The sequence below is a fragment of the Macrosteles quadrilineatus genome, unplaced genomic scaffold, assembly GCF_028750875.1.
Source record: "Macrosteles quadrilineatus isolate MER2022 unplaced genomic scaffold, UCM_ALF_1.0 Scaffold_5__1_contigs__length_97177068, whole genome shotgun sequence".
In the NCBI taxonomy this organism is placed as follows: Eukaryota; Metazoa; Arthropoda; class Insecta; order Hemiptera; family Cicadellidae; genus Macrosteles; species Macrosteles quadrilineatus.
In genome coordinates this window covers 88,283,827-88,298,020 of record NW_026542598.1, presented here as the reverse complement: position 1 = coordinate 88,298,020, position 14,194 = coordinate 88,283,827, and the positions used below count along the sequence as shown (strand labels likewise).

At 34.7% G+C, this 14,194-nt stretch overlaps 1 protein-coding gene across 1 annotated transcript; it reads left to right on the top strand.

The window, feature by feature from the left end:
- Window positions 1–811: 811 nt before the first annotated feature.
- LOC128994821 (succinyl-CoA:3-ketoacid coenzyme A transferase 1, mitochondrial) lies at window positions 812–14,105 on the top strand. Its single transcript, XM_054419618.1, has 11 exons — window positions 812–1,004; window positions 2,552–2,678; window positions 3,247–3,473; window positions 4,964–5,220; window positions 5,384–5,552; window positions 6,256–6,376; window positions 6,803–7,022; window positions 7,510–7,585; window positions 8,197–8,367; window positions 8,961–9,062; window positions 11,976–14,105. The coding sequence occupies exons 1-11, from the start codon at window positions 921–923 to the stop codon at window positions 12,024–12,026; spliced, it is 1,605 nt and encodes a 534-aa protein (XP_054275593.1). The 5' UTR covers window positions 812–920; the 3' UTR covers window positions 12,027–14,105.
- The last annotated feature ends 89 nt before the right edge of the window (window positions 14,106–14,194 follow it).

Genomic DNA, 14,194 nt, shown 5'->3' with positions numbered 1-14,194 from the left:
GGTCAATGAAATGTAATATGGCAACTGATATAACCATGTAGCGAACCTGCGCTCAAGACTTTGCATACAATTGTAAAACAAGACCCGGGTCCCTGGACATTTCCCTTATACAACACGTCAAAGATCCCACTGGATTTAGAAATAAACACCATAAAAAAATATTAGAGGCTATAATGAATCCAGTAACAATGAGTTTTAAGTTTTACAGTTTGGAGAAACATCAAATGACAATTCTTTGGACCGCTTTCCCTAATGAAATTAAATGAAATGATTTATTGTCGTTAAAACTATGTACAAAGTTCATGACAATCGTCAAAATAAAAACAAAACAATAGACCCTAAAAGAACTTGAGCACTTTCTCCTGTTTCCTCAAGTAAAAATGCCACAGGCATCGCAGCATAGACATCAAGAAAATGACCCCTTAGAATAATAATTTTAATTTATTGAAAAATTGAAACTTTTGCTTAATCAAGTCGGAGGGACTAAACAAATCTATGGAATTGGACGAAATAAACTATACAGGGCCCATAACACCAACAACCAGGGCCTAATTTGGTAAAATGGCGATTGCTGTCAAAATAAATAAATACATTGTAATACTTTTTGTCCTCATTATTCATTTTTAATCTATGGTTACATGTTTACTCCCTAAAAAAGGGTTTCAGATACCAAGAACCAAAGTGCAATCAGACCGTAATCAACGCTAAAATCGTAAAAACACTGCTTGCTGTTGCTGACGACAAACTTGAAATTGAAAATCAAAACATGTTGTTGTCCCTATCTCTCACATAGGCATAGGCCGACTGATTGCTTTTCGTTAACCTTGTTGTTATCTTGATGATAAGCAGAAGTAGTAAATACGGTTTATAAAATAAACCTAGTTTGTGTTTAGCTTAGTGGTTTATAATTTAATTGCATCATGTCTTTCTTGTGCAGAACCATCAGAGTGTCTGTAAATCTATGTCCAAATTCTCAATATTTTTATTGGAGCACCTTAAAAGAGGTTAGTAACTCATTTATTACACATGAGGACTAAGTTAAAATGGATAATCTAATTTAAGCCTATCTATATATAGGTAGGTTGATTCACATGTTCCTAAATCGGGAGTAACTTACTTTTCACGTCAAGGGGAAATGTCATTTGTAAACAATTAGTTACCTTAGACATTTTCAAGAGGTAACCCAGTAAAAATTAGCTGGTTAACTTTTACCAATGCAGGAGGTAAATTACACAGTCAACATGCTAAAATTTTAACTCCTTAGTTCAGCGTTAAATTGAACCAATTGATTCCCATTTTATTTGACAAGATTGTTATTTCTGTTAGTAAGTCAAGCCTACATCGTAATTTTTCATCAATCGGAGATATTTATTTCAACATCGAAGAGAAAAACCACTAGCCTACCGGTACCACAGAAAACATACTATGTTTTCTGTGCCGGTACTTGAAACCAAACCACATAGGCCTAACTTACTGGCGTAGCCTAGTATGGGTAGAGCCTCATTGTACCAAACTTAAATTTAAATTACATTGTACTACACAAAGACCATTGTTATGTGGGTTTTATTGAACTTATCTTAACTTATTTCCCTATTGTTGTTTTTCATATTTATTGCTATTGTTTTAAAAGACAATAGGCCTAACCTAAGTTATTCTTAATACAAATTTTTCCCTTCAATAACTTAAAATCCTTGATTTCACTAACAAAATAAATTTAGCAAGTATTTTTTAATTTTAGGTAGGCCCTATCAGGGTTTATCAGTTACAAGTTAAGTTTGGCTTTTTATTTCTACCTAGCAAGAAATGTAGTTTAGATACTGATTATATTTTTGCCATCAAAACGCAAATCATTAGTTTTGAGGCAGGAATCCATAAGTATAACTTAGATAGTAATAATAATTTTATATAACTCTGTTAACTAGTCAATTTTGTATAGAGTTAGGGCATAGTAAAATATTGACATTATAACAAGTTTGCTCACGGGGAGTTTAGTAAATTATTGACCTATTCAAGCAGATATTAGCTCGAAGATAATTGTTATCATTTTAGCATAAAACTGTAACTTTGCCATTATCATGATTGTTTTTAACATATCTATAATGGTATTCTTTACAATTACTAATTGAAATCTTCAAAAATATTATGAAATTTGAATGGCAGATGATAAATTATGAGATAGACTATTCATCATAACCCCTTCAAGCTATGTATTATAATGTTTCCGTTTGGATAAAACACATCTAATAATAACACACAGCCATCACATTAGCTGAATGTTTTTACATTAAGTGCACACCATCTATGATAAGAAAAGCAACTGTTTATCAAATTTGATTTAATCATTTGTTTTGTTTCATCATTTGACCACATTACTGAATGAAAACAGTGTTTGATTTGACCAAAAAAATAAGTTTACTCTAAAGAGTTACCAAGTCATAAAATCATGGTATGTTAATTTTTAGACCTAGACACAAAACAATATTTTTATTATGATATACGCAAAATGTAATAATCATGTTCATAAAATAGGCCTAAACTTACTCTTTTTTAGGTATTGCAGAATCAAAATCTCCAATTTGTTCAAGCAGCTTCTACTTTTTCAAATAAGGGGAAAGTATTTAACTCAGTCGGTGAGGCTATACATGATGTACCTGATGGTTCAGTTATTCTCTTTGGAGGTATGTAGTTTGCCCTTTATTTACATTACAAACTATACACGGAATTGTCATGAAACTTTGGGAAACTATTTTTCATAGCCTACAATATGTATGGCTCTGAATTGTTTCCTGATTAAGTGATCCCCATGTTAAGGTTAGGAAAATTATTTTATTAGGCTTTGATGGACCCTTTGTTGAACATTTGAACTCCCAAGGTGAATCAGACATAGAAAAGAGGGTATGAAACCAATTAATACAGTTCAAACAGTTTCTTTAATTAATTGTGGTCTAGTATAACTGTTTTGAGTACCGTACCTATCTTAAAAGAACCACATTCTCCTTTTCTGTGTTTTCATTTGTTCCGCATTAAGGGTTCAACTTCTAGTTTTTGCTTAAATGATGATTTTTGAATAGGCCCTAACTTGTATTTAACTACTATAGGCTGTTATTTTTTTATTTTTTTTTCTATAGGCCCTACTATTTTTGGTAATTCTATAAAAACTAAACTAAACAGTTACACCAGCTCATTTCTTAATTCTTTCCAGGGGATAGTTTGTCATAATTTTACTAACTATTATAATTTGTTCAGGGTTTGGCTTGTGCGGTATCCCGGAGAACTTGATCGCTGGTTTAGCGTCCAAGAAGGTGAAGGATTTGACCGTGGTCAGTAACAACGCAGGGGTGAGCGACTGGGGCCTTGGTGTCCTCCTTGGCGAGAAACTAGTCAAGAGAGCGATAGCGTCCTACATCGGAGAAAATCTTGAGTTTGAACGACAGTTTTTGAATGGGGAACTAGAGGTGGAACTATGTCCTCAGGTACGTTAATTGATGCAAACTTTTGCCATTAGCTATTGACATTGACTAGTGAGCAGCGGTATGTGATGTAGCAAAATTCTACACAATCCTAGCTATGACCTATCTTACACGTTTTTGCATATAAGTGATTACAAAGAAAGGGAGGAATTTCAGTGGTTCTTTTTTCTATATCTGCAGAAAATGGCTGGTGTGAGGGGTATTGAAATGCACTAAATAAGTATGTAAGTTATATTAAAAGTGATTGCATAATTCATTTCTCTCTGTCATCAGTAGTCCATTACTGTAATAGGCTACAGTAGGCTACTCTCCCGATTATCGGATCCCAGGTTATTTGAGCCCTCGGGTTATCCGAGGTCATTTTTTTCCTAAATATATATTTTCATTTTCAGTAGAAAAACACATTATTTACTAATTATGTTTCTATTCAAAGAAAAATTAAAAATAGCAATTAATTTGCGATCTATGGAAACAAACACAGTACCGGTACCTAGTATAACCAAAAAGTATTATTTTCACATAAAAAATTAACCCCGATAAGCTCAACAATTAAAATGATACGGTATAGTACTAGGTTGGCCGGCTACCGACGGCAAACTGGACTGGACGAGCCGTCTGCAAAACATAAACAATAGCCACTGTCAGTCTTCTTTATTGCAATGTTTTGATTGGACATGATTGTATCAAGTTATAGATCAGGTCTAACTTAAACAAAATGTTATTTTATGCTTTTTAAACTAGAGAGATTCTTTCGCATTAGTGTTTTGTTTTAAACATGTAGGTAGTTTATAGGTTTATAATAATTATAATAATACTGTGTTTGAAGCTTTTCAAGACGTTGAAGAAGTGTTGAATTAGTTTATTATTATTTTTTAGTTTGTATTATTATTTTTTTTAATAATATGTTACCTATTGGGAATAAGGTTAGCATCAAAATTAGATATTACAATTTTTTATTCACTATGTGTTGCTTTAAGATATATTTTACGAGTATTTGACTTCATATAGTCCTCGCCACCCTAACTTGAGGCAGCCCAAGGCCACACGCCGTCTATCTAGTGCGGCCTTGGGCTGCCTCAAGTTAGGGTGAGGACTAAATAAGGTACCGCAACCCTAACCTCAAAATCTATGTGACCTCCGTGTTATCCGAGATTCTTGGTAACTAAGGTAGTCTCGGTCCCAACAACCTCGGTTAATCGGGATTCGGCAGTGTTTAGTCTCTCTTTATGTTGTGTATCGCTTTTGGCATTGCTTTAGCAAGAATTACCTGTAATCCAAATATCACAGACTCTAACGAGCAACCTCAGAAGACATTTTTATAACTTGAAAATAGATAGATTTGAATAATTTACCTAGTTTTACAATCCACTGCAGGACATAAAAATTTACATTTTCATAAAATCCGTCACTCTTGATCAAGTAACATTTAGGAATTCCCTTTTTAATACTGCTGAATCCTATTGGACTAATACTTTTTTCTCATCCTATTGCAGGGAACAATCGCAGAACGTATTAGAGCCGGAGGTGCTGGTATTCCCGCGTTCTTTACCCCGACCGCGTTCGGCACTATTATTCAAGAAGGAGGAGTTCCTATCAAGTATGACGGTGCAGGGAATGTGGAGTTGGCTAGTGAACCCAAACCTACGCAGGTGTTCGAGGGCAGAGAATATGTCATGGAGCGAGCTATCGTCGGAGATTACGCTTTCATCAAAGCCTGGAAGGCAGATAGGGAGGGTAACCTAATATTTAGGTAAGTTTTATATTTTATATACATACTTTTTGAACTGTAGGTTTACAATCCAGTCAGACGAATTTTGAATAATTACACTGTCCAGGCGCAGTACAGTTTATGTTGCATTGTCAAATCATCCATGTATACCTTGATTTGTTGAACATTTTTATGTTACTTGCAGAAAAGCAGCTCGAAACTTCAACCAGCCAATGGGTAAGGCAGCTAAAACCACGATTGTGGAGGTAGAAGAGCTTGTGGAAACGGGGAGTCTCGACCCAGACAATGTACATCTTCCGGGTGTGTTTGTGGACCGGATAGTCGTCGGGGAAAAATACGAGAAGAGGGTTGAGGTAAATAACTCACGGCCGCTTAGTTTAACTGATTATTTTCTTAATTTTATGTACGTTTCCAACTGAACTGTTGAGTTTTTTTTTATGCGACATTTTTTGCATCAAAATTTATAAATGGTCAGACAATGTAATAATTTGACAATAAATAATGTACATTATTATCCCCATAAGATGGTTAAAACTGGAATTATTTTGATTTATTCTGTAACATAGAAGGTCATAGTAAAAATCTTGTAGTTTTAACATGTTCAAATTTCAGAGGAAAGTTGTTTCTATCTTCAATCTAAATAAGATTTTTTAACATAGTTGAGGATGTAACATAGACTTTAGAGCACAAGGGTATAGGTTTTTAGGAATTTTAATGATAATAGCAGGTTTACTTGAATGGGAAAGAGTCCAAACTGTTACAAGAAACACAACACTTTACACTATACTCTAAACATTAGATTATTTCACTTTCACTTACAGAATTTTCAACTCGGGAAGAGGGAGCTTTTTGCTGTTACATTTACTCACTGGTACGTAGATTTTGGTTTTGAACACTTCACATTATTTCTTTGTTGCCTAATAAACAAACAGTAATTGATAAACTCATGATTTAAAAACATAAACAGTTTTGATGATAAGACTAGAGATTTAACCTTGTGTTACCAATTGTGGATTTAAACTTAATTAAATTCTGAGTAAAATGTTTGATTTTCAGAAAGTCAAGGTAGCGAAGGGTGAAAGTTCTGTAGCGTCAGCAGTTTCTACCACTCCAGCAGCCGAAGCGAGAGAGAGAATTATCCGACGAGCAGCTCTTGAGTTCAAGAACGGCATGTATGGTATCCTTTGTCAACACTAATGATTTACATGACTAATACTACTAGTCATACTACTTACACCGTTTAAGGTACCTATAGCTAGAATCATTTGGAGTAGCGAGCAGGATGCGCATTGGCATTAGCGTTAAAACTGTTTCTCATCACCAACCCTTTGTTATTTTGGATGGACATCTAAAAAAACTGCCGTTGGTTCTAGTTTGCATACATATTTATTTAGAGTAGGTGAAGTGTCTGTTCCTCTCGCACCACCCTCACTACTCACCATTTTAATTGACTTGATAAATTACAGAATTTCTAAACCTTTTAGTCTTGATTCTACTTAGAATACGCTTAAGGCTCTATTTGGTTTCAACATGCAACTGACAAATGTCTAAGAAAACTGTTTCATCACTGAGAAAAAATGTTGTTTTTCTTAACTCCCTCCAGCCAACTTGGGAATTGGTATCCCAATGTTGGCCAGCAACTTCATCCCTCCAGGTGTCAGTGTGACTCTCCAATCAGAGAACGGCATCCTGGGTCTGGGGGCATACCCGGGCTCCAAGGCGGAGGTGGATGCTGATCTCATCAACGCGGGCAAGGAGACAGTTACAGTAAGGCCTGGAGCAAGCTTCTTCAGCAGTGATGACAGCTTCGCCATGATCCGAGGGTGAGTGGAATCATTTTATTTCTTCCCCCTATACATAGTATATAGTATTGTTTTCGTCAATGTTTTTGAGTCTTGAGTTTTGGGTAGAAATATCCGTATTTGATGTGTTAAGTGTTTTTTGAAGTGATGTCTGAGGGGTGAATGTGTATAGACAGGGCTACAGACCACAAAACCATAGTCCGATTTTGATGAAATTTGTTATGTGAGTACCACTAATCTATGGTATCCCTAGGAAATTTCTAATTTTTTTCTAAATTTTGATTTTTAATGGAGATCCATTTACAACAATAAAGAAAATCGTTGAAGCTGTTTTTGAAATCTTTGTGCAAGCATACATACATACAAGAAACATTGCTCAAGAATATAGGATTACATTAAGATTAATCGACAAAGAACACTTGACCGATTTAACCTGATTTAGTGTTGTTGATAACTACTAAAGTACAGGCTAAATAAATACACTGCAAGTTTGGTGTTTATGTTTCAGTGGCCATATAGACCTTACAATGTTGGGAGCCATGCAAGTATCACAGTACGGAGATCTTGCCAACTGGATGATTCCCGTGAGTCGTTTAATTAAAACTTCAGTGTAGTCCAATTAAAGACAAGAAACTAATTCAGTGTCAATCCTTCTTGTATTAGTCTATTTACTTTTTCCAAACTAGTTTAAATCCATTTTTCTGTTACAAAATGACTTAGTAACAGGTACCATAGTAAAATTACATAAATAAAAATATTTGAATGTGATTGTGGCTATAAACAATCAAAAAAACAGTTTAAATGTTTTTACAGTGGACAACATACATCTAAAGCAAGAACTATCATTTCATAGCTCTTCTTCCTCAGATATGCTATCTCCTTCTCCACATTCCTCTTTATCTGTCCATCTTCATTTAGGCATCCCTCTTGTTCTCAGCTTCTCTATCACCATCAATTCCATTTTCCTAACAATTTACTACTCTTTCTCATAACTACTTCAACTATTTTGCATCTGATTTCTCACCTTGGATAGGCTTTGAAAATTTCTTTTTGCAAACCCTCTTATCCTGCTCTTGAGTGAACATCAAGTAGGAAATAACCAATTGCCATCACAGATAGCACAATATGGGTAACCCGAGCAAAAATGCAATATTGTATGCATAACCCCATTATATCATTCAATTTTTATTTCCAGGGCAAGAAAGTAAAAGGTATGGGAGGTGCGATGGACCTTGTGTCGTCTCCCCACACCAAGGTAGTAGTCACGATGGAACACGTCGCTAAAAACGGAGAACACAAAATAGTTTCCAACTGCGATCTTCCACTCACCGGCAAAAACTGTGTCAACACCATCATCACGGAAAAGGTATTGTTGAGATGATAAGTTGACAGTCTAATGGTCAGTTACACTCTAGACAAACTGAAACTTGTTTTTATTTTTGTAAAGGGATAGTGTTCAACTGTTACCTGAGGAAAAAAGGGTTTAGATGCTAATACATACACCAATAAAAGATCAAATAAACGGTATCAGCATTCTGGTTTAAATCCCGCCAATCACCAATGGATTTGATCTAAGTGATAATGCCGCCACCCCTAGGCTTAGCCTGAAATAATGTGAAAAATAATCCCAGGTTAGACTATAGTTAAACAAATTTTAGACTTCAGAGAGTAAATAAAAAAAATAATAAGTTTAAAAAATAGATCCATCTTTGATGAACTCTCAGAAGTATTCCGTTAAGACTAAATATCAGTGTTATGTTTCGTGATATTATTTGAGGGTCTATTAGCCCCTGGACTCCAATTTTCTCAAGTAAGCTGAACTACCTATATCACTCTTCGGTGTTATTCTTAACTAACCACTAGTCTATTCTTTAAATTAAATATAAGTAATCATTTTTGTCTCCCTGTTTTTTTGCCAGATAGTATTGACCGCTTATTTCTGATTATTTTTGTCTTCAGTGTGTGTTTGAGGTTGACCCTGAAAGTGGCCTAACACTAACAGAGTTAGCCGAAGGAGTTGAAGTTGCAGAAATAGTTCAGAGTACAGGATGCGAATTTCAGGTATGCCTACCTATTTTTTCAAATTCTACTTCATTTTTTTTGCTTACTTTTCATAACTCCAAATACTGTTTTAGCAAATTTCCCATATAGTGAATACGTTTTTTTTAAGTTTCAAATTCAAACTTAAAGTTATATTCTTTCTGTTTAGAATAGTTAACGTTACGTTCTTACAAACTTTTTATTATATACTTTAAAAAACACCCGTTGTAATATTGTAAGTTGTTTGAAGATAAAATAAAACCAAGATAAGATCAACCCTGTTTTAATACCAATTTCCAAAAACTCATCACATAAACAAAAACAAACAAAAAGTCAGCTGATAAATATTACAATTAAATATGGTATTTAAAGACAGTACAACACTTCCCCCTTAAAATTAACCTGAGCTCTATTAATTATTTTGTTGTATATCGTCCCTGTCATCGGTGTAGAACTCATGCAGCTCTCCCTTTCATTAACTCTAACTTGAGTCCTCGTAGCTCATCCAACAACCCATTACATTCTTCTAGGACTCGCTTCAATGAAATATCTACAGACCCATATTTATGTTGTAGGACACCTTCTAGTTCTTCTAGAGTTTTCTGCTCTTCACCTAGTTGTTCTTGAACTTTCTTCAGAGGTTTGGTATCCTTGTGTTCTTTCAACACTTGAAGATGTTTCTCAAAATCCTTGTATTTTTCCTTGGACATATCACTCTGGTACTCTACTCTAGCCTTCTTCACACTGTCCAGATGTGCTTTGGTTACCACAGCTTTGCGGAACTTCTCCTCACATTCCCTTGGATCAATACTGGCAACTTGCATGCTGTTGACCTCCTCCATAGAGTCCTCAGAAGTACAATTTGACGATTTATAGCTGTTCTTTGAGCACAGCTGAGATCTACTATTGGTGGCAGAGCTAGCTCTATTTGGAGTGGAGTATACATCGTGGTTTTTAAAGTTATATTTGCTGTAAAGCTGGCGACTTTCTAGTTCCTTCGTCCTGATTTCTCTAGCTTCATCTCTCGCCTGTCTCTTGGTGGCCAATCGAGTCTCAGGCTCTTTGGATATCTGGTCGAGTGCCGGGTGATTAAATCCCTTGCTATCATGGTACCGGCCTCCTGTCAATGACTTATTGTATTCCACTATGTTTCCATCCTTCTTAGTTCTGTGGTCATTCTCTTTCTGAAGCTCAATGTTGAATAGTTTCAACCATTCCCTTCCAAATACACTGTCTACATTTCCCCGAATAACGTATAGGTTGCCCACAGTCATCTGATCTTTATAACAAATTTTGACTGTTGCAAAACCTACGGGGCGAATCATTTCTCCTGTATATGTCTCTAACCGTATTCTTGTTCTATTTAGAATCTTTTCTGGAAATAATTTTCGAAACAGATGTAAAGGTATTGTACTGACCGCAGCACCAGTATCCAACTCAAAATAGTTACGCTTGTCATCAATGGTGCATTCTAACATAATTTTCCTCGGCCTGTTGACAGCTTCTGGTTGATAAATACTATCACACAGTTTAGATAGTTTACTACTTTTTTTCTGCCTATCTACAATGGATAACATAGACATGAATGGTACATTTTGACACTCACCCTCATCGTCATATTCATTATCTGGTGAAGCGTCGTCAGTTTGTAGCATGTTTTGCTTCTTTCTCCAACAAACTTTGCTGAGATGTCCCTTTCTGTCGCAATTCCAACAATTTATGTCTTTAGGAATTTCACAGATACTAACGTGATGGTTTCCTCCACACCTGAAACAAGCTGTAGTACCCTTTCTTCCTTGCGAATATCCAGTGTTCCTCCTTCCTTGAATCTGAAATTGTTCTTCCACTTTTGAATACAAATTTGATTCTTGGATTTTTGCAGTTTCACTTTTGATCTGTTCAAAGTTACTAGCTATTTCAATACACTGGTTAAAGTTTTTATTTTCATGAATTTCCATTAATCTTGACAACAACTTTTCATCATGAAGCCCCGAAATAAACTGCTGCCGCAAGTGGACGTCAGTTGTCGAAGATAAACATTGTGGACATTTGAAATCACATTTACTGGCTAAGTTTTTTAGGTCTTTGGCAAAACTACCCACAGATTCACAAGGTTTCTGGACTCGTTTAGTGAATTTGTGTTGCTCCGCGATAATACTACCTTTAGGCTCAAGTAATATTTGTAAAGTTTCACACAATTCATTGTAACTTTTATCTTCTGTGTTAGATGGGCTTAGGCTAATCCTTAGATCATGGAATACTTTAGGTGTTAACAAATTTATCAGATACTGCTTTTTCTTTACTTCTGATGTGATTTCATTTAAGTCAAAAAAATTATCTATTCTCACCATGTAGGATGTCCATGTCTCATTGTCTTCATCGAATTTATCAAAATTAGAACAAAACATTGGTTTGTTCGGTATCGCTATGCGTTCCTCCTCTAGTTCCTGATGTTTTCTACCGTTCTTCCTCATCCTCGTCGCCATTGTAAGTTGTTTGAAGATAAAATAAAACCAAGATAAGATCAACCCTGTTTTAATACCAATTTCCAAAAACTCATCACATAAACAAAAACAAACAAAAAGTCAGCTGATAAATATTACAATTAAATATGGTATTTAAAGACAGTACAAATATGTATAAACAAGAGTCCTGCTAATGTGGTTACAAAATTCTTTCAATCAGGTGGAAATGCAGTACAATTGCATAAAAAGATTAAAAGTGTATTTTAAATCCTCATAGGTCCCTCGATCACAAAAACCCTATGATCCTCTCCTGCAATGCTGAAAGTTTCCGTGACTGTCTCCTGCCATCATCAAATTACTTGCGATTGCGTTTTTCTCACTTTTTGACAACTTTAAAAGAGAACCAACAGTCGATTCTGATTAGTGGAACAAGTATAATTAATTTTTGAACGCAATATTCTCTTTTTAGGTTTCACCCGATTTGAGGCCAATGCAGCAAGTGGAGATCCCAGAACACTAACGAGGAAAGTGCAGTATTGATTCTTAAATGTAAATACTGAGTCTGTAAGTGGCTGTATGGTGTGTGAAAGTTGAGTCGTAAATAAGTCGTCAGAGGATTACTTCTAAGTATTGATTTTATGGCAAGCAAATAGTTATAATATTAATATTACAGACTAATTCAAAGGCTGCTATTTCAGCAAAAATATAATATCATAACAAAACACTAACACTCACATTTTTATGTTTGTTATTTAATTGATGGACGAAGAAACTTGCATTTAGTCACAAATAACACAAATGTGAACTGATAATTCACAAACCACCTTATTAAGGATTAAAAATCTGCTTTATGGAATGCTATTTTTAGGTAGTATTTCAAAATTGAGATAACCATTCTCCAAGATACCATGACAAAAAGCTTGATTAACTTGTGTTGTAGCTATTGGTTACATTGTTTGCACATTTAAAGTTTTTACAATCTTTTAGTCTGCTAAAAGTTGGAAAGAATTTTTTGATTATAAACATAATTTAGTAACATTTAGATTTGTTTGTATTTTAAATGTAATTACTACTTTCGTAGGTTGTACTAATGTTGTTTAACATGATTACATCATGCTACAACATACTGTAAACCAGGGAACGTATCAGGGAATAAAGATTTTTTTATTCATGTCTTCTTTTTTGTTTTGAATGTATTATTTATCTCCATTGTTTTAAGAGAATGAAAACATTGATAAGTTTAAGACAAAAATAGATTTGTATCTTGTTTGCTTGTTGCTTGATAAGTTTTTGTTCGTCTGACTTGTTTTGTTATATTTTAGTGATTAGGACTACTTGATCAAATAGTTATTGTATGTTGTGTTATTAATTTCCTAGATATATATACAGGGTGACACAAAGGAACCGGACGTTTTTTAAATAAGTAGTACACAGTAGTTAAAACGTTAAAAGGAATAAACTGGTTTTAATACTGTACATAGTGAGGTAAACATTTGCCATTTGTTACAAAACCGTCATTTTTTGAAAATGACGTCATGCATACGGCAGCCATGTACTTATCTACAATGTTCATTCTGGTCTGAAAATCCTCTGAAACTCGGGTCAGGAGGTTCAATGCCATTGATATCTTCTGTGATTGCAAACTTCAAATCCTCTAGAGTGCTCAAATCCTCTAGAGTGCGTGGTTTGTGAGCATGAACACGCTCCTTAAGAAACCCCCAAAGAATATAATCACTAGTGGACAAGCCACATGATCTTGGCGGCCACGGCATGTCACCAAAGCGAGAAATCACCTTGTTAGGAAACATTCATTCAATACTGCTCTCACTCTGGCGATGTTTTCGGGTGTTCTCGAAGTTCTAACAAGGCCTGGTAGTTTCTTTCTTGTTATATTCCCAGTTGTTCGGAACCCTGAAACCCATCTTAATAGCGTATTTCGGCTTCGAACCGTTCCATGGCGTTCAATATTAAAATGTCGACTAAATTCCCGCTGGATTTGACGACGGATTCGCCATTTCGGACCAAAGTATCGTATGCGAAAACGCGATGGTCTAGGGTCCACTGAGCCATTTCAACAAAAATGGCAAGCCTCACTGAAGGTAATGACATAACTTCAATCTTTCTACCACGTGCAACAACAATCCTTTGTGTCACCCTGTATATTACTCTTTTAACAATCAGTTTTTTTATAAATTAAATAATTTGATAAATTAGTTAAATAATTCAAAAGCAAATTATATTTCCAATTGTTACTGTAATTTTGAACTGATTTTTTATGAATTTCTATCAGTTTTTTAGCCACTAAATGATAAATAAGAATGTTCTATAACATATTTATCAAACAAATACTAAAGATCATTCCTTTGATAAGTTTTTTAATGGTATTTATATGAGCAGAAAACCATTGATTGGATAACATAATTACTTAAGCTGTTTCTAGCACTGTAATCGAAGTTAAACTAGTAAACTAGGATCTAAAAATTGAGATTGACTCCTATAACCAATTACGTTAATTAGTTTTAAGTTTGTGTCAGGCTACATTAGTTTGATTGTACATATTGATTCTTATCTGTAAATAAAAGGTTATTTTGCTGTTTAAGACCACAACTGTTACTTATAAACCCTAAACTAGTTTGATGGTTTTTTTTTAGATTCTTTACCGTTGTGTTTTAATGTACTTAGTATTTA

What these genes read in the sequence shown, in the direction of transcription:
- LOC128994821 (XM_054419618.1), top strand. Translation starts at nt 921, where the DNA reads ATGTCTTTCTTGTGCAGAACCATCAGAGTGTCTGTAAATCTATGTCCA. An exon ending in AATACGAGAAGAGGGTTGAG is followed by an intron (nt 5,553 to 6,255) that starts GTAAATAACTCA and finishes TTTGATTTTCAG; the next exon opens with AAAGTCAAGGTAGCGAAGGG. An exon ending in ACACCATCATCACGGAAAAG is followed by an intron (nt 8,368 to 8,960) that starts GTATTGTTGAGA and finishes TTTTGTCTTCAG; the next exon opens with TGTGTGTTTGAGGTTGACCC.